Below are 21325 nucleotides of genomic sequence, written 5' to 3'. Positions count from 1 at the left end.
AAGAGCTCAGTAAGAGCAAGTAGGGAGGAATTCTTCACTAATTCCAAACGCCTGTAGAAAGAAGTCCCAGCTGGGCTGGAAGACTTAGGGGAGAAGCAAGCACTCCCAAAGTTCTTCCCTACCCTAAGACGAGAAATAAGACTCATTGTCATCTACATGTAATGCGAATGAGCTTTGCAGATGACAGCAGCCGGGGACTGCAATTTGTCAATATTTGCAGTTTATCTGCTTAACGTTGATATATGTTATAAGCTCATTGTTGTTAATTAAACCTCTTAATACACCTTTGTGGCAGGATTATTTTATGCTTCAGCTAGCCTCTGTAATGTTGGCGATATTCCAAGAAATGACTAAGAATTTTTCAAAGGTGGTGCAGATTATAGTAATACAGATGTGCTAATAAACCTGTTTCTTTGTGCTCTCCCAGAGGACAAATGGTCTGTTATCAAGGCTCCTTGATGAGATTGAGAGAAAATGATTTCCCTTCTATTTTAAAAACCAAATCTCAAAGTACGAAACTCATTTTGGGGCTATAGACGCATCACGGTGGAGGGATGATGGTTTTTTTCCATCTTCTAATTGGCTCCCCAAGCAGCATGAGCTGCCCGACTCTGCAGCCTGACCTGTTGTGTTTGATGGGACACTTGTAACACAGCCCCAGGTCCTGTGAGCCTGGCCAGCTCGAGCCCATCTGAAACATAGTTAGTTGGCTTGTTTTGTAGATGGGCTGTTAGTTTCATCAGGGCAACAGAAATGTGTCATCTAACTGGTCTAGAGGATGCCAGTGTCAACCTTAGCTCGTTTGTCTGCCAGAGATCCAGCATCACAGCTGAAGAGCTATTTGCAATTTAAATGGATGGCCAAGGACTTCACATTAATTTACATGCTAAATCCATGACTCAGTAACAAATCATGACTAGTGCCAATCATCTCAGGGAACACAGTTCCCCATCTTGCTGCCCATTTTCTCTTTAGAGGTTGAAATGACATTTTGGAGTATCCTCTTTCAGAAAATCAAATTCTCTTAGAAAGGGGTGTCTGGTGATAAATGCCACGAAGGATGCTGCTATGAACCTTTTGTGGCATCAGGTCATTTCTGCGTCCTGTTAGGTGGCCAACAAAAGTACTTGGATGATCTGCTAACAGGGAATTATATAAAATGTCCTCCTCTAGAGAGGATCCTGTGCAGATAATAGTAACCTTTCATTCCGAATCAGCTTTACAGCAGGCAGAAAGAGGAAAGTTAAATTAAGTGACATATGTCTTTGATCCTACATATACCCCTCCTATCTTCCTCATTTTTTCCAACCCAAATACTTCAAATGCCTAAACCAAACACAATTAATCTTCCAAGCTACTCAACCAGAGTAAAAGGAAGCTCTAAAAGGTGTATGTTCAAATAAAGGGGAGACGTTGCAGAAGGATGTGCCCAGCAACGCCCGTCTCTGCGCACAGTTCTCTTAGCATCAGTTTCTCCTTGGCACTTTTCCCCCACAGAGTTGCAAATGGCCTTTTAAACATTGTGTTTATTTCACCCACACTGCAGCACAACTAGACAACAGTGTTCTCTGTGATATTCTTTATAAGAAAATGTACCTGTGTGAACAGGATTTGCAGACAGTCTCTCCTTGAGACACTGTGATTGTAAGGAAGGTCTTGTGGCTGACTACACCAGGCAGGGATTTAGTCATATTTTGGATGGGGTCACCAGGATGCATAACCTTCATGCATACTTATCTTTCTGCAACCCTTCCCATCAATATGCCCTGTGTCTAATTCATGTTTATAAATGATAGTTCAGAACACATTCATGATGCCAGTCACTGGTTACTCATGCTTGAAATTAAAAATCTTTCAGACCAATTCCACTGTTATATTTGGCTAGGCTTTACTTATTACTCAAAGTAAGAAAAATAAGACAGTGGGGATAAGATGTTAACAGATATAAAGTGAAAAAGATAGCAGGATGCTTTCAGGTTATTCTGAAAATGAAATAACTTCCATCTAATCATACGCTACACTAACATTATTGAATCTAGAAATATAAATTAGACGGAACTAGTCACCAAATGCTATTATGGCACTCATAAAGTGAAAGTACCTTTACAAGAACTGAACTGGCTGGCAATAGATAAAGAACCAATGACTCATTTGGGGGAAAGATTACAAACAGAACAGGAAAAAAAGTGGACTATTTGAATTATACACATTTACTTCCAATCGCCATGAGAAACACTACTGAGAAACCTAGTTGATACCCGAAATACTTGCATCTTAATAGTTTTTATTTTTAGACATTATTCTTCAATCACCATAAGCACTGTATAACAGCTTAACTTCTTATCATAGAGAACTATTCGCAAAAATTTTATCATTCTTAATGAATTTCTCTCTCCATCAATACAGCTGAAAAAGCAAATTCTTTTTGAGGGAAGATTATAAAATCACACGGGAATATGTGAATTAAAAAAGCCAAGCTCATCATGTAGGCAATATTAGCCAACATTAACTTTTGCACTAGAGTTGCTTAGCTCCTGTTTTAGGACCTGAAGTGCCAATTTAAGAAGGTGGCCAGGACTCAGACTGCAAAAATAAAACACATTGCAAGGTAGCAAAAATAAGTTTATCCACTTGTGTCAAGTACACAATATCAAAGTTCTCTTTTTAGAAACAATATTCTGTGCTAGCCAATAAATTTATTTATTTATTCATTCATTCATTCAACACCATGCACTTACAAGCTACTGTGTGCCAGGAATTACCCTAGTTGTTGGTGACGTAATGAATACGTATGAATATGTCAGACTGGACTGCTGCTCCACGGAGCTTATTGTCAAAAATTTAAATAAATGCCCACAGATTTAAGTAAAATATTAAAACGGAAAAGATAAATAGAACTTAAAAGTAAACTGGGTAAAATAATAGAATGTCAGTGAAGTCTGTTTGATAAATCAGCACAAGGAGTTAAATGCCTTTCTCACAGAGCCAAATAAAGTAGGGAAAAAAAACTTACTTTCACCATAGTGTGTGAATGAATTGCCTTTATGTAAGACATTGAGTTATTTTCACTGAAAGAATCTAACATGGACTGACATGGAATTACAGCTTATTTGGGGCTTTTATGAATTCCCTGTAATGTATTTATTAATGACAATTCTTAAAGAAAGGGAATATGAAGCACAGAGACATAAAGAGATAGAAACTCTGGTGAAGAGAGTGAGCCACAGAACATCCAGTGTGACCGGCTTCACACAAAGAACAAACGGAGACGTAAGAACTGAGCAGAGCTGGGGTGCAGCTCAGTGGTAGAGCATGTGCCCTGGGCCGGAAGGTCCTGGGTTCGATCCTCAGTACCTCCACTTAAGTAAGTAAATAAATAAAACTGAAAATTGAGTAGTAGTATTCTTAGAAGATTAACACTAATCATAGATTCAGAAAGCAGCAAAAATTCCTTGCAGAATAAAAACCAGTATGTAAAATAATAAAAAAGGAGCTAAAACCAAATTACCAATAAGAGAAATGAAAACAGAGACATTACAAAAATCCCTCCGATAAAAGGATGAGGTACTGTAAATAAGTTTATGTCAATAATTTGAAAATGTTAAGGAAATGGACAAATTCCTAGAAAAACAAAAATTCTGCAAAATGCATACAATAGAAAAACTGAATCTTCCTATATTTATTCAAAGAATGAGACTCATCATTAAAACCCTTCAACAAATGAAATGACTGGTTCAGGAGGCATTATTGGTGAGTTTTACCAAATACTTATGGAAGAAATAATGCTGCTTTTACAGAAACTATTTTAGAGAGTAGTGGAAGAAGGAATACCTCCTAATTTTTTGAGATTAGCATAATGCTATTACCACACACTGCTCTTGACTCTGTAGCAAAAGCAAATTATAGTTCAATTTTCAAAATAAACACAGCATCAAACATCTTAAATCAAATATTAGAACATTAAATCCAGCAGTGTATAAAAAGGATAATCAATTATGATCAAATGGGGTTTATCCAAGGAATGCAAGATGATTTGCCATTTGAAAATCAATCCACAGTTATTTGTATATAGTCCATAATATTAACAGAATGAAGAGTCAATCATTTCAATGAATGCTGAGACAGCATTGAATAAAATTCAATGTCTCTTCATGATTTAAAAAAAACAACTCAGCATACAAGTAACAGAAGAAAATCTCTTCAATTTGAAAAAGATCATTTAGGAGAAACCTAAAGTTAATGCTGTTCTTAACTGTGGAATAATTACTTCCCAACTGATAACAGAAGAAAAGACAAAAGGTGGCCATTCTCCATCCATTTTATTTAGCATCGTACGGAGTTGTGAACTAGTGCAGGAAGATAAGATGGAAAACAGAGAAAGGACAAGGAGGAGAAGGAAAAGGACAGGGAGAGGGAGACAGATTTAAAGCATAAACTTTGGAAAGGAAGATGTACAACTGTCTTAACAGTTTGCATGAACATATTCACAGAAAATGCAAAGAAACTGGCAAACTACTAGAACAGCTTATTACCAAGTCCTTAGGATATATGGCAATATTCCAAAATGTATCATCTGTCGGTAGATTCATAGAAACAATTGGAAAATAAAATTTAAATTAATAACACACATTACACACACATACACAAACACACACCTCATGTCTGCCGAGAGGGCTTAGAGGCAATGGCACTTCGGTAGCAATGAGCACACCTGGTGCCCAGATCTGGGTCTCTAATGCCCATTCTTTAATAAGAGGAACCAGGGCTCCTTGGGGAAATTGCTGGTTCTAGGCAGGGAATGCACAAGGTGAGTCTGGAACATCTCACAGAGGCAGAATTCAAGGAAGTACACAAAAAACAAAATAATGGGAATACGTCAAGGGACACAGGAGCCAACTGAATGAGCTCCCAATGGCCAAAACTAGAACAATTTGTGCAACAAAATGTATAACTTACCACTGAATTATGCCCCAAAGTATAAAATAAATATCCATGAGCCTATACTGATATAAATAAATTATTGAATAAACAATTATGTTAAAATAAATTAATTTAAGATGTTGATGGGTACATGAGTGTTACTTATATCATCACCTATGCATTTCTTGCATAGGAAATAACTTAATTTGATAAAAAATACACTCAGAAAAATGACTGCATAGGAGATTAAAGATTCCATTAAGAATATGTCAATGAACACTATCAATTTTTTATGCCAGATTAGCTTAGATTTCTCTGGAGAACCTAATGATCCAGTGATTCAAAGTAGCATCTACATGTGCATGATTATGGCTGCAACTAAAATGTGAACCTATAATTTGTGTGGAAAATTGAACAACTGCACGGGTTGACAATTCTGCGAGATCACAGCAGACCTACGGACACTGTCACCCAGCCCCACCGCACATCCCTGTGTCCAGGCATCTGAAAAAACCTTGGACCAAAACATCTCTCCTTTTTTGTCTTTATGTCATAAAAATAATTTATTCTATGGGCACTGATGAAAAGTAATGGTTCAGTGAGTAAATATTGACTTAAGGCTCACAGCAGAGCAATTCTCTCTCTAACATATGTGTGACGAGGTGGAGAGCCATCTGTTTGCTGAAGATGGGAGGTTAAGCCAACATAACCCCTCTGAAATATCGCTACTTATACACCCTCCAACTGCGACTTTAGGTATATATGACTTTTTTTAAAAGCTCAACTTAGGAATGCAGCCAGGGGGGAGATACCAAGCTTTGCCTCATTGTAACAATAAACACAATCAAGAGTTCCTCTTTTCACCACAATTTTAAAAGACAGAATAGATGCACTTCTCTCATCAAAGCCATGTTGCAGAACAGGAAGGAGAGTGACTCTAACAATAGTAAACCAGTGTTATTTTTAATTTAATCTTTTTAAGAACTGTAGTTTCCAACAGTTTTTAAATCATTATCTGCTTAAGAAGAATGTGAACTTGGGATAATGCAGGCTAAACAAACCCTTAGAGAATCTCATTAAATACAACAACATATGACTCAAATGTGAAGGAAATAAGGAAATTTACCATTTCCAAAATATATATAGAAAAACTTTGATGACTGTATGTCAAGAATAATAAAATTGTACCAAAGTGAGAATGGTTGGCACTACCTTAAGTTATTTAGACAAACACTGAGAAAGGATGGGTTTAAAAAGAAATTCCAGCTTATGCTGTTGGAAAAATGCATATAAATACTAGGAAAAGCATAGTTGGTGCAAGAAGAAGATGCAAAATATGTTAAAGATTTGAATTAATTTAATTTTCAAAAAAAGGCCAATGAGGTAAAATATCTACAAGAGAAATTTTCTCAAGAATCAAATGAATCAAATGAGACTAAAGCTGTATTTTAAAATAGGGAGACACCCAATAGGTTAGAGACTAGACCAGCAGAGGGCGCTTCATGGAGTTCAGTAAAGACATTCAACATGGTTAAGACCTTTGTTAAGCGATATACATGGATTGCGAGTTATTTAGTTTTATTTTAGATATGAGTTCTCAGATGCAAAGATTTTCATTAGTGATTACAGGTAACTTGAAATTCCATTCTCTCAATGTCTTACATTATCCCAGTTGAATTCAGTTATCTGTACTGTAAAAACAAAAGTAAAGTATGTTCATATAAACAATGGGAATGTTAAAAAATACATTAATGATTTTATAAAAATGAATTAACTTACTATTATGGAAAGCAAAACAGTGGGATAAAGTTTGGTTGCAGGGCTGTGATGGTGGAAACTACGAATTAAATACATCAAAGTAACTGAGTGGTAGCAAAGTATTTCATGATTCTTAAGATAAAAAATATAATAAGTTCTCATTTTCTCTGTGCTTGTGTAGACGGACTCAGTGTTGCAGCTATTCTATCTGATACCATTAACATTTTTCACAAATATTGAATCGGATTATGTGAAATAGAAACAATGTCACCTGCTTAGGAGTTTGGAAGACTGAAAAGAAAGATACCAGGTAGACTTAGTTAATTTTATAAAACTTTACCTCTAGGGCATTTGATTAATGTTCACTGATGCAGCTTATAACTTTGAAGAGGAAAGTGATGGATGCTAAAAAATGATTGTAAAGAGATACGCTGTGATGGAATGTGTAGGGATGGAAAGGATTTCTACACCAGAGAAGAGAAATAAAACTGGGTGAGGGTCACTGGGAGGATCACTTGCAATATTCTGCAAGCTTTTTGTAAAATATTATTCTGCAGAAGAAGTCTGTCTAAAATTATCACAGGTGAGAAACTTAGCTAGTCTAGTCATCCTACGAAGTGTGTGTTACAACCACTTTGCAGTAGACTGATGAATTATGCCATAAAAAGCAGAGACCTTCAGGAACCTGACAATCTTTCAAGTTTTAATGAGGCATAAATCTGGCCACATCTCTTTTTTCCAAATCCCTGCCTCCACCCCACAAAGACAAGTAGGCTGTAAACCTTTCTGACTATTGCTACTGAAAATGTTTCATGGAAGCGATCATGCAAAAGAAAAAATATAAACATATTTCCAGGATTTCAGGATGGTACAATGATGTACAGTAGTGATTAAAATGGGAAGGTTGCCAGGGCTAGAAATATAATTTGGAAAGTCTAAGTAGAAAAAATCCAGTAGAGATTCCTTTATCTTTAAATATTATTTGAACTGGGTATGTACAAATACAGGATATAAGTCAGGACCAGATATTCAACCAGAATTCAGAATATGTCAACATCTCAACAGGATTGTAGTGACTCAGGGTCACTATCATTGCACCAGAACCACACTGTGCTTATGCAAACAAATTATAAGCATTTTCTCTGTGTTCATACACATGTACACACATCTGTGCTAATTTTCATACTGCAATGTAGACAGTTCTACATAATGCCAAAATATGTGAGCTCAGTTCTTCTCCACTGATGCTTTTACTGTAATTATATTGAGTTTGACTAGAACCACAGAGATGCCACTAAATGACTAGATATTGCATATATGAGGAAAACAGCATTTTAAAAAAGCAGTGCCTGAATGAAGTCTCTTTCTATTGAGAAAGATCCTCTATTTACACACACACACACACACACACACCTCTACACAGCACCCCCACACATAATAATCTGCATATTTATTTTTCCTTAGAAAATTCACCATCAAGTCATACTGATATATTTAAAGTAAGAATAATTCTCTTAATAATGGCGTTGGAAGCTAATAAACCTTTAAGTATTTCATACCCTATTTTAGCTAAAATCAACTTTGAAAATTAATGCAAATTATACTTGCTAAATTTAGGAATGGAGTATAATTCTAGGCAATGTAAGAACCACAATACATAGTTTTAATTAAAAAAAAATCCTGCTAGGCAATTTCACAGATACTCAGTGGTTCATGAGTCTATATCTGCATTTCATTTCAGCTAAACTGTACAGTGAAAGCTACAGGGCAAAGAAAAGAGACAACATAATCTTTAGAGAAAGTTATAAAATTCAAAATAGAATAAATTTGGTTTGTAATGATTTTTTTTGGCTTTAATAACTTGATTATGTAAATTGTTCTCAATCACATAGTAATGAAGTCTTGGTTCAGTGAGTTTAGTTAAATTAAAGCATACACTACAATTTGAAAAATATTTCTATTTGAGCAAATACCTGATTCATTTGGAAAGGTAATCAAATACTTAAAATAACATTATACACATATTTATAAGTATACAAAATAATTAAACATGAAATTATTTACTCCTGTGTCTGGTCATAAAGAGCACTGAAAATAAATAAATAGTTCATAGGGAGCATTGTGTTGTGTACCAGAAATTGACACAACATTGTAAACTAACTATACTTCAATTAAAATATATTAAAAAGAAAAAAAATAAATAAATAGTTCACATGGTAAAATTTACTTTCAATTTGAGATCTAACATTTAATCACTGAAATGAGGGGAAAAAGTCAATCTTGTTTTCACTTACATTGATTCTCTAACATACCATCTCTAAATGACACATTATTACCTGCAGTTGATTGTAATCTAATTATACCATTCATTTTAATCTTTAAAATCTCATTATATGAATTTTGGCTTTAAATTACATAACATTAGCAGAAAAATTGTTGTTAATGTGATTATAAGTCACTCCAGTCTGAAATTTGTTACAAAGGAAACATGCCTACCTACCATGGTTGTCTCGGCAATAGAACCAAAGCTGTTTATGAATATGTTGCACGTGACATTAACTGGAGGGCCTGAAAAAGAGATTAAAACAGAAGGGCTGTTTAGATATTCATTTAATACATTTTCAAATAATTCCACGTTTCTAGTTTGTACTTTAAAAGAAAGAAAAACTTTTTATAGGCATACACATAGGTGCTTAACATTGAAGTCAACCACTGTCTGAAGAAATCTGGATTGCAGATCCTGGATTGAGCACTGATGCTGCCCAGCGTACAAGTCAATCTCTTTCAGCCTCAGTTTCCTCGATCTAGTAATCTCTCAATGGCTCCATAGACGTCTGGTTTAGCAAAGCCAACATCTGAGCCCTTCAGGGAGGTTTGATTCCTCCCTCCCCCATGTATGGACCATATTTTCCTGTTTCTCTGCATGCTGCACAAATCTTTGTTGAAAATTGGATACTTTGGATAATATTCTGTGGCAGCTCTCTAAACCAGATCTCCCACTTCCAACCCACAGTGTTTCTTATTGCTGTTGTTTGTTGCTTAGTGACTTGCATGAACTAATAATACTTGTGGAGTGTATTTCCCTAGAGTGCCCAGCCACTGGGGTGTCGGCTCGGTGAGTTTGCTGGTCATCTAATGATTGATCAGAGATTTCCTACATGCCTTGAACCAATAAGCCTTCCCCCTTTGCCATGTGACTTCAAGTTTGGGGGGAAGAGCACGCCTTTAATGGTCATGCCTTGCCTCCACTTCCTCCTTGCATGGAGTTTGAGTTCAGTCAGAGGTGAGAGGCTGGGGCCCTTCTAGGACTTTCCTGGGTAGGACACAGCCCTACATATACGTGTAGCGTCTAGATCTACAACAGTATGTAACTTTTCAAAGCTGCCTGTGGGCATCTCATTCCCCAGATCTTCTTCTGAAATGTGTGTTGAAGATCTTGTTTGCCCGGTTGGTATCACAGCCTTAGGCAGCCACAGTGTTAAACAATTTTCTGTGATTGTTTTCAACAAATGCCCCGACGATAGGATTTTCCTAAACTCAAGTAATGACAAGCCCTCTGAGCGGGACTCTTCTAGGAAGTAGGCGAGGCAGGGTGAACAGAAACATAGCTGGGGGAGACTTTCTGAGGAGCAGATCCAGTCTGCCCCTACTGGACTTTTACAGCTTCTGGGGTTGAGAGGCTGCTGGTTTTCAAAGCTACCAGGAAGCTGGGGAGTGGGCCAGACTTAAATATCTTCTATTCTTAGAGAAATTCATAATTTTTTCTTAAACACTTCTCAGAGTGTCGCAAGCTTTTGGCTAACTTTCAGAGTTCTAAAGGTTAATTTTGATAATTTTGCCAGTGTTTTTGTTGCTTTTCTGAAAGAATGAACTTACAGAGATCCTCACTGCACCATTCCAGAAGTTCCCTATCAGTGTCTGATTTAGTATTCTCATAAAACAGAAGATTTTTTATATTAATTTGTTTACTAAATATCTAAAACCTGTGTACACCAAATCGAAGAAGATAATCACTATATAAACAAAAAATACTGAAATATTGTGTGGTAGGGGTTAAAATAAATCTGAGTTGATCTCTAGCTAAGTTTGTCAAAATTTATCTGAGCCTAATTTATTTTTTGTTTTTTTTCTCCTGAATATGATTAAGAGTAACTTAATTTTACAAAGTTCACTACAGAAAAGACAGCAGCCCCTTGCTCTCTCCTCCCACCTACCCCCCAACTAGAGACAATCACTTCAACTCATTTAATAGATTCTCTGGGTGTTTACCTCAATTTCTCCGAGTAGTAGATGCTTCAGTTTTAGACCTACGTTCTGATGCCCACAGCAGAAGGTAAGGATTTTACTTTCTTTCACACATTATTCCCACCCTACTAACAAAAACCTTTCTTCTGTCCTCCCGTTACCCACAACAGTTGTCACTGTTGTTAGATCTGTATCCACTGTTTACATTATTATGACAAAGGAAATACTATCTCCAACTAACCATGTAATATACTGTGATTACTCTTCCTTTCCTGTGGAACGTTTTCCTGGAGTCGATGGTTATTTCATGTATTTCACACAGTTTCCTCCATAGGTACCATTAACTCACCCACAATGTCTAAATTCTGTTTCAATATCAGTCTCATCTGATATTCCATTAACTCTGTCTTCCTTCAGGCTTACTCCAGTCTAGATTTTTTTTGTTCTGCAGCATCGGACTTATTTTATGAGAAAGACTCATCACCTCTCTCTTCTGTGGGACCTCCTTTCATGGTCCCCATACTTTCTTCTTTCCTGGCATATTTCTTCATTTTAGAGGAATATGTCCTTCAGTAATTTTTTTGAAAAATGGTGCATAAAGATGTGAAGCCTTTCAGAACTTGCTTGTTCACAAATGTCCTTTCTCATGCCCTCACACATAATTAACATCTAAATTTGCTACAAAATTTGAGGCCAGAAGTTGTTTTTTCTTCTCCATTTTAAAGACATTATTTTTATTATCTTATATTCTCTAGTATTACTATTAAAAAATCCAAAGCCATTCTGATTGTAGCTCCTTTGTAAAAATAAAAAGGATGTTTTCTTTGTACCATTTTTTTTTTAATTTTAGAAAACTACTTCATTAGTTAAAATAGATTATTACTTGAGGTTTTAATTTACATTTACTTGATTACTGGTGAACAATTTTCATCTTTGTCTTTCTACTCACTTTCTGATAGCATTCATCTTACTGGAATAAGGTAGAGGAAAAAAAACAAAAACTTATTTTAAAATAAAATAAATCCATAGGCCTAGGAATCTATGTACATTGAAATCACCTGGTAATCTTTTAAAAAGATTGATACCTTCTAATTCAGTTGGTATGCCATGCAACCAAGGCATTGATATTTTTAAAAGCTCACTACATGACTCAGATGTGCATTAAAGAATTCCAAACTAGTAAACATCTGTGGCCATTATAACATAGGGCTAAAAATGAACTGGGGTTTTCTTAGAGATAGTGAAATAAAGAGAGGGGAGTCAGGACTTAGAAAATGCAAAGCTATTATAAATTTGGTCAACCTGCAAATAAAACATAATCGATATTATGTATTTAAAAAGAGCCCGAAGTCTCTTGAGTATCAAAATGCCTGGAAAATAACATTCAAACAGATACAGAAGCTACCTTTTTTTAAAATATAAAGGATGGACATGTAAGAAAACCTCAAAAAGGCCCTGAGTCCTGGAAATGCTATAATTATATTTATGACTATTAAAAAGTTTTTTTAACTTGTTTTAAAAACATTTTTCAGACTGGATAATAAAGCAAGAACCTTCAATATGCTGCATACAAGAGACCCACTTTAGGGAGAAGGACACACATAGATTGAGAGTGAAAGGATGGAAAAGGATATTCCGTGCAAACGGAAAAACCAAAAAAGCAGGTGTTGCAGTACTGATTTCAGACAAAATAGACTTTAAAACAAAGCCTGTAAAGAAAGATAAAGAAGGACATTTTATAATGATTAAAGGAGTGATACAAGATGAGGATATTATACTCATTAATATATATCCACCCAATATGGAGCATCTAAGTACATAAAACAATTACTAACAGACAAAGGGGGATATTGATGGGAATACAATCATAGCTGGAGATTTTAACACCACATTAACATCACTAGACAGATCTTCCAGGCAGAAAATAAATAAGGCAACAGAGAAATTAAATAATATAATAGAAAATTTTGATTTGCTGGATATTTTTAGAGCATTACAGCCCCCCAAAATAGGATATACATTCTTTTCAAGTGCACATGGAACATTTTCCAGGATTGATCATGTACTTGGGCACAAAAGAAACCTCAACAATTTTAAGAAGATAGAAATTATCTCAAGCATCTTTACTGACCACAATGCCATGAAACTAGAAATCAACAACACAGAAACAAAGGAGAAAAAAAGGAAAGCATGGAGATTAAAAATATGCTATTAAAAAACCAACGGGTCAATGAGGAAATGAAAGCTGAAATTAAAAAATACCTTGAGACAAATGAAAATGAAAGCACAACCACACAAAATTTGTGGGACACAGCAAAGGCAGTGCTAAGAGGGAAGTTTATAGCGATACAGGCCTTCCGCAAAAGAGAAGAACAATCTCAAATAAACAATTTAACCCACCAGCTAAAAGAACTAGAAAAAGAAGAACAAAAAACCCCAAAAGGCAGCAGAAGGAAGGAAATTATAAAGATCAGGGAGGAAATAAATAAAATAGAGATTAAAAAACCATAGAAAAAAATCAATCAAGCCAAAAGCTGGCTTTTTGAAAAAGTAAATAAAATCGACAAACCTTTGGCCAAACTGACAAAGCAGAAAAAAGAGAGCACAAATTAGCAACATAAGAAAGGAAAATGGAGAAATTACAACAAATAAAATAGAAATACAGAATATCATATGAGAATATTATGAAAAACTATATGGAACCAAACTGGATAACCTAGAGGAGATGGACAAGTTTCTGGAAACATACTGTCCACCAAGACTGAATCAAGAAGAAGCTGACCTCTTGAACAAACCAATCACTAGAAATGAAATCAAAATAGCAATAAAAAACCTCCCTACAAATAAAAGTCCAGGACCGAACGGCTTTGCCGAGGAATTCTATCAAACATACAAAGAAGAACTCATACCAGTCCTTCTCAAACTCTTCCAGAAGACTGAAAAGGAGGGAATACTCCCAAACTCATTCTATGAAGCCACCATCACCCTGATACCAAAACCAGGCAAAGACACTACAAAAAAAGAGAATTATAGGCCAATATCACTGATGAACATAGACGCCAAAATCCTCACCAAAATCTCAGCAAATAGAACCCAACAACACATAAAAAAGATTATACATCATGACCAAGTGGGGTGCATTCCAGGGACACAAGGGTGGTTCAACATACGCTAATCAATCAGTGTAATACATCACATCAACAAGAGAAAGGACAAAAACCACATGATCATCTCAATCGATGCAGAAAAAGCATTTGATAAAATTCAACACCCATTTATGATAAAAACTCTCACCAAAGTGGGTATAGAGGGAACATATCTCAACATCTTAAAAGCTATATATGACAAACCTACAGCCAGCATAGTACTCAACGGTGAGAAACTCAAAAGCTTCCCACTAAAATTGGGGACAAGACAAGGATGCCCACTATCACCACTCCTATTCAACATAGTCCTGGAAGTCCTAGCCACAGCAATCAGACAAGAGAGAGAAATAAAAGGGATCCAAATTGGAAAAGAAGAGGTAAAAATGTCACTATATGCCGATGACATGTTACTATATATAGAAAACCCTAAAAGGTCCACACAAAAACTACTAGAGCTGATCGAAGAATTCAGCAAGGTAGCAGATTACAAGATTAACGTTCAAAAATCAGTGGCATTTCTTTACACTAACGATGAATCAACAGAAAAAGAAAGTAGAGAAACAATCCCCTTTAAAATAGCACCCAAAGCAATAAAATACCTAGGAATAAATCTAACCAAGGAGGTGAAAGAATTATACACAGAAAACTATAAACCATTGATGAAGGAAATTAAAGAAGACTTTAAAAAATGGGAAGATATCCCATGCTCTTGGATTGGAAGAATCAATATTGTTAAAATGGCCACACTGCCCAAGGCAATCTACAGATTTAATGCAATCCCTATCAAATTACTCACAACATATTTCACAGAACTAGAACAAATCATAATAAAATTTATATGGAACCATCAAAGACCTAGAATTGCCAAAGCATTTCTGAAGAGAAAGAAAGAGGTTGGAAAAATAACTCTCCCAGACTTCAGACAATACTATAGAGCTACAGTCATCAAGACAACATTGTATTGGTACAAAAACAGACATATAGACCAATGGAACTGAATAGAGAGCCCAGAAATGAACCCACAAACTTTTGGCCAACTCATCTTCGACAAAGGAGGCAAGAATATACAATGGAATAAAGACAGTTTCTTCAGCAAATGCTGTTGGGAAAACTGGACAGCAGCATGTAAAGCAATGAAGCTAGAACACTCCCTTACACCATACACAAAAATAAACTCAAAATGGATCAAAGACTTAAACATAAGACAAGATACAATAAACCTCCTAGAAGAAAATACAGGCAAAACATTATCTGACATACATCTCAAAAATGTTCTTCTAGAACAGTCTACTCAAGCAATAGAAATAAAAGCAAGAATAAGCAAATGGGACCTAATTAAACTTAGAAGCTTCTGCACAGCAAAGGAAACCATAAGTAAAACAAAACGACAACCTATGGAATGGGAGAAAATTTTTGCAAATGAAACCAACAAAGGCTTAATCTCCAGAATATATAAGCAGCTCATATGACTTAATATGAAAAAAATAAACAACCCAATCCAAAAATGGGCAGAAGACCTAAACAAGCAATTCTCCAAGGAAGAAATACAAAGGAACAATAGGCACATGGACAAATGCTCAATATCACTAATTATCAGAGAAATGCAATCAAAACTATGATGAGGTATCACCTCAAACCACTCAGAATGGCCATCATTCAAAAATCCACAAATGACAAGTGCTGGAGAGGCTGTGGAGAAAAGGGAACCCTCCTATACTGCTGGTGGGAATGCAGTTTGGTGCAGCCACTATGGAAAACAGTATGGAGATCCCTCAAAAGACTAGGAATAGACTTACCATAGGACCCAGGAATCCCACTCCTTGGCATATATCCAGAAGGAATTCTACTTCAAAATGACACCTGCACCCCAATGTTCATAGCAGCACTATTTACAATAGCCAAGACATGGAAACAGCCTAAATGTCCATTGACAGATGACTGGATAAAGAAATGGTGGTATATTTTTACAATGGAATACTACTCAGCCATAAAAACCGACAACATAACGCATTTTGCAGCAACATGGGTGCTCCTGGAGAATGTCATTCTAAGTGAAGTAAGCCAGAAAGAGAAAGAAAAATACCATATGAAATTGCTCATATGTGGAATCTAAAAACAAAAACAAAAAACAAACAAAGCATAAATACAAAACAGAAACAGACTCATAGACATAGAATACAAACTTGTGGTTGCCAAGGGAGCAGGGGGTGGGAAGGGATAGATGGGATTTCAAAATTGTAGAATAGATAAAGAAGATTATACTGTATAGCACAGGGAAATATACACAAGATCTTATGGTAGCTCACAGAGAAAAAAATGTGACAATGAATATATATGTGTTCATGTATAACTGAAAAATTGTGCTCTACACTGGAATTTGACACAACATTGTAAGATAATTATAAATCAATAAAAGATGTTAGAAAAAATAAAAAATAAAAATGAATAAAAATTTTTTTTCAGAACTTTATTGGTTATTTCTAATTATGAACATTTTTTTAAAAATTTTGTAGAATGAGAGATGTCTTATATGTCACTGTGTAAGAGATGAGAAAACACAGATAATTTACTCCATGATTATTTTATCCCTCAGAAGAGAAGTCTGAAGTCACAATTAACTGTTAGAAGATAATATATATATGTATAATTTTTTTTTACTTAATTTAAGTCTAAGGTGGTAAACTCTAAAATACACACACAAGCTGACTGGAATCCTGAAACACTAAAACCAATCTCTCCTATTTCCCAGGCTAGTCTCTTTTTTCTCAAGAACTCTACACCTCGACGATTTTCTTTTGCTGGTAACAGCAATATGAGTCTGGGGAATATCCTTTCATTTGAGATCAATTCTGTTGTGCTTTATTGACTCACATCCTTTGCAAGAGGGAAAATACAGAAGTTTCAGTGTCGGCTTGATTCATCTTCCAATAAAGTGCGGATGGGGGTGCATGCCCGCTGGGGGACACGCCCAGCACGAGGCTGCTACTGCGGGGCTGCGTGTTCCAGCTCACTGGGATCTCTTTGGCTGAAATTGGAATGAATAAGACATGGAGGGGGTGATTTTCTTATTTTAATTTAGCAAGGGGAAGGGTCTTAATTTTTTGGTCTTATCTTCTGAATGTAATTATTATGCATAGAATTATAGATAATATTGGTGAAAAAGAAAATGAAGAGGAAAATTCAGCGTGGGCTTTGGTGGCCTGAAGTTAGTGATGTCTGTTCTGATGATTTCAGCGTCTCTTGGGAGCAGGTGCTGTAAGGCGCACCCTAATGACTGCAGACAGGTTCTGAATGGAGCGGTATTAAGTACTGTGTTACAGGGAGGACTCCTCTGATACAGTTCTTTTCTCCCCGAAATGACATGTCTGCACAGAAGGGCAATGGGCAAAGGAGAGTTGATTATCTTTGTTTTCACTAATCGTTGGGAACACGATGCCTCCGGCTGTATGAAGCAGATTCCAGCCCTTGCCTCTCCAGTAAGCCTCCCATCAGATGCAGGAAGCTCTTCCTAAAAGCAATAAATGAGCCTGGTTTCAAAAATCTCAGTGTCACGTGGTAGCAGAGTAAATCACAGCGGCCTCAGGTGTAAGCTTTATTGCCTAATCCATCAGTTATCAGATGTGCTCCTTGCCTGGTGATTAGAATATACAACAGTGCTATTTGATTTCCTTTTTACTACTTATTTGTGTTATGTATTCTCCTCTTCAGCAGAAAGAAACATGAATGGATTCAGGCACCAAACCTCAATTTCAGATTTCAAAAATAGAGCAGACACTCACTTAAAAGATACACATATAAAATATATACTTACATGCTGTATGTATGTATGTATGTATATGAAATACAGATACAGATATGGAGTTTATTTTATTTAAAAATTTTAAAAATCATATTATGGTATGAAGAAATTTAGAAAAAAAGTCCATTGTATTTAAAGAGAGTCTTGATCATAGAATTCACGACCTATGATCAAGAGGCTAGATCATAGAATTTTTTCAATGCAACACCAAGGTATTTGGAATTTACTTCAAGAACACGAAGGAGCCGTTACAGGTCCTTGATCATGAAAGTGCAGTAAACCAGCACAACACGGGGAATGGTTGAATGGATGACACCAGCTGAGAGACAGACAAAACAGGAACTTATTGCAATAGTCCAGATGAGAGATAGAATGGCTCTGACCAAGGACAGCGACAGTGGAGACAGATTACAAAGAACGAAATGACTACAGTTCCATCACGTTTCTAAAGCACTGTATTCTCCCCAGTAAACTTCTGGTCCATGTCAGAGCGGGGCAGAAGTCTTGGAACGGTTCTACTCTGCTAGTAATAGGTATATTCAAAAATTCTGTAGAGGATGAAGCTCAGAGAAGGTTGTAAATCTTCTGTTGCCTTTACAGACGGCACCTGTTTAGCGGTCGCTGGCCAGTCTGGTACTCCTCTGTGCCAGAGCAAAAGCTGTTACATCCACCTAATGCACTGCTATGTTTAGCAACAGAGCAGATAACTGTTATAACCTCCATATGGTGAATCGTGCCTTAAAATTGTCCACTGCATTAGCCATCGCTGGCCTCAAAAGCAGATGACAGTACTTGCAGATGTGATCAGCGGCACATTTTTCTTCTAGATGGCTCTTAAAGAAATAGACTACGGCTTTTAAATTCAGAGATGGATGAAGGCAGAATGGCAAAGTACAATGCAAAGCCTTGGCAGTTACATTACTGCTATTCATATTGGGGGGAAAAACTGTTCACCAGGCAGATCTAAGCAAACAAAGGGACAAACAAACAAACAAAAATAACTCAAGTGTTTGCGGAAATGATTCTGGAGAATTTTTATTGTAATGTTGCATGAAAGCCTCACCCTTTTTAAAAACATAGAATGCAACTGAAAGATTAAATTTCAAAACAGTCCTGTTTAGTGATTTGTGTTTATTTAAGTTAATTATTTAATTTAATTATTTATTTATTTTTATTTTCAGGGGAAGGGGGCTAATTAGGTTTATTTATTTATTTATTTGTTTTTAATTGATTTAATGGAGGGACTGGGGATTGAACCCCTGACCTCGAGCATGGTAAGCACATTCTCTACCATGGAGCTAGACTCTCCCCCCTTGTGTTTATTTTAGATAAGTATACATATTTACAAAATCATGTAATTAGGAAACATATTTTATTTTTAATTGGCAAATGTATTATTTGATGACTTTAAATCCAGATTTTTAAATTATTTGTTAAATACTTGAAAAAATTTTTGAAAATAATGGCATAAACATCCAGTTTATTCTTCTCCTTCCCTTCCATTTCCTCTTTGAAAATGCAGTCCGAAAGCCTTTCAGTCCAACAGCGCAGCAGCCCCTTCCGTGCTGGGGGTGGCTGCGGGGAGTGTGGGAAATTAGAGCAGGATGAGAAGCACATGGGTGGGGAAGGATTCCACGGCGGGGACGCTGAAGCCAGAGCGAGTCGGGCAGCCCGGTGCGGGGTATTAGAACGGGGGAAGTGAGGAGAGTGTCCACACGGGGGCATCCTGGCATGGGGGAGTCAGTCTGAACAGGACCTAGGGCGTCTGTGCAGAAGGAGTGGCAGCCGACAAGGGAGCTTCATTTTATACATTAATCAAATATGTAATTATATTAAGGCTGCAATATAATTGGGAACCAGGTGTCTTACTGTCAAATGAGGGAGTTAAAATATGAAAACTCAGAAACTTGAATAAATCCATGGTAGTAGAGATATCAGTGTGAACTCATGGTTTTCAGTACGTAGAGAAGTAAATATGAATGTAAAAGTAAAAAGAGGTCAATGTAAATTAATACAAATATAAATATACATACATGTATGTGTGTATGCTTATGCATGTATGTGTATGGATATAGATGCACTCTGGCAGGCCTCAACTTGGTCAATTAATCAACGTGACCATCATCAGTAATGGTAAAAATTAACATGGGTCCACAATCCGATAAGATGCAAATAGAACACGGCATCATTTCTATCAAGATGCATTACCCGAATTGAATCTAAGAGAATGTTCTTATTTGTATGATACACTCAAGTACTGGGGCAGCAGGTCAGCAACTTACTTTCAAGTGGTTCAGGAAAAAAAGAAAACAGTTTTGTGCTATACCTGCAAATCTTCTGTTGGTTTGCGATTGTTTTAAAAGAAAAAAGAGAAATAACTACTACAGAGAGAATACATTAGAAAATAACAACCAACCAAAACCTAAAACTACAGGGGACAGAACTGAAATCTGTGCACGTTGCAGGTGGACATCGACAGTTCTAGAAAGGCCTGTTATTCAAGAGACTCTTTTTGTTAAAATGACCTTGTATTATGTAAAAATGCAAATAGAAAATGTACTTTTTTCAAAAAAACAAGTGCGAATTTTATTCAAGGACAATAGTGTCTGGATGGATAGGAATAATTAAAATGAATAGAAGAGATTCTAATGCTCTCCCGGCAAAAACATTACAGGCAGAAAAGGGGTATTAGGTACGCATATCAGTCTGGGGATAGAATGTGTCACAGCAGAACAGACTGTTTGAAAACTGGATTTGTGATGTGGCAGAAAGGGATTAATATAGAGGAATATTACGGATGAAAAGACAGAAACCACAAAGACATTGTGAGGGCAAACAATGTTATTTCTAGATAAAGAGGGTAGCCATTGGGGACAATGAAAAAAGCTTTAAAAACCTGCAATAAATGTTGAAGAGGAAAGCATAATCAGGTGACCGCTGATGGGAGTCCTTTCTGCCTGGATCCAAATTAGACTTCAGGTTATCAGAGACCAACTGGGGCGTAAACAAGCAGGGTCAGAGGAAAGAAGTCAAAACTAGAAAAAGCTGGAAAAATAGTCCAGTGAAGCCAGATTTTATTGTCTGTGGATGCGCTTTTATTTGCTATTCAATTGCTTTTTAAACTGGCTTCTAGTTTCAAATGATATAAGAAAAAAATCAATTCACTGTGTCGTACACCTGAAACTCATGTAATGGTGTATGCTCATTATAACAACAACAACAAAAAACTGACAAGGGGAAAAACATGGAAACAATAAGGCAAGGGGACGCTGTATTTTTAGTCTTGCGAACTACCGCACAGAAAAACTGAGTTCAGTATTATCAGGCGGACAGTGTCTCCACTCCATACTTCTGTCTGATGAGCTTCTGTGATGGGTCCCTTGGTACCTGACAACAGAAAGGCTGATCTTTCTCTCCCCTTGTCTAAGCATCTCCTGACAGGCCTTGGATTTAGCTT

At 36.3% G+C, this 21325-nt stretch overlaps 1 protein-coding gene across 1 annotated transcript in view; it reads right to left on the bottom strand.

Moving 5' to 3' along the window:
* Window positions 1–21325, bottom strand: part of GLRA3 (glycine receptor alpha 3) — a 140001-nt gene that overhangs the window by 79992 nt on the left and 38684 nt on the right. The window contains exon 3 of the mRNA XM_010995137.3: window positions 9179–9246. Within this exon, the coding sequence (XP_010993439.1) occupies window positions 9179–9246 (68 nt within the window). The remainder of the gene's footprint in view (window positions 1–9178; window positions 9247–21325) is intronic.

This window comes from Camelus dromedarius, chromosome 36 (assembly GCF_036321535.1).
Source record: "Camelus dromedarius isolate mCamDro1 chromosome 36, mCamDro1.pat, whole genome shotgun sequence".
NCBI classification, from domain to species: Eukaryota; Metazoa; Chordata; class Mammalia; order Artiodactyla; family Camelidae; genus Camelus; species Camelus dromedarius.
The sequence above is the reverse complement of the archived record's forward strand: the minus strand, read 5'-3'. Positions and strand labels throughout refer to the sequence as shown.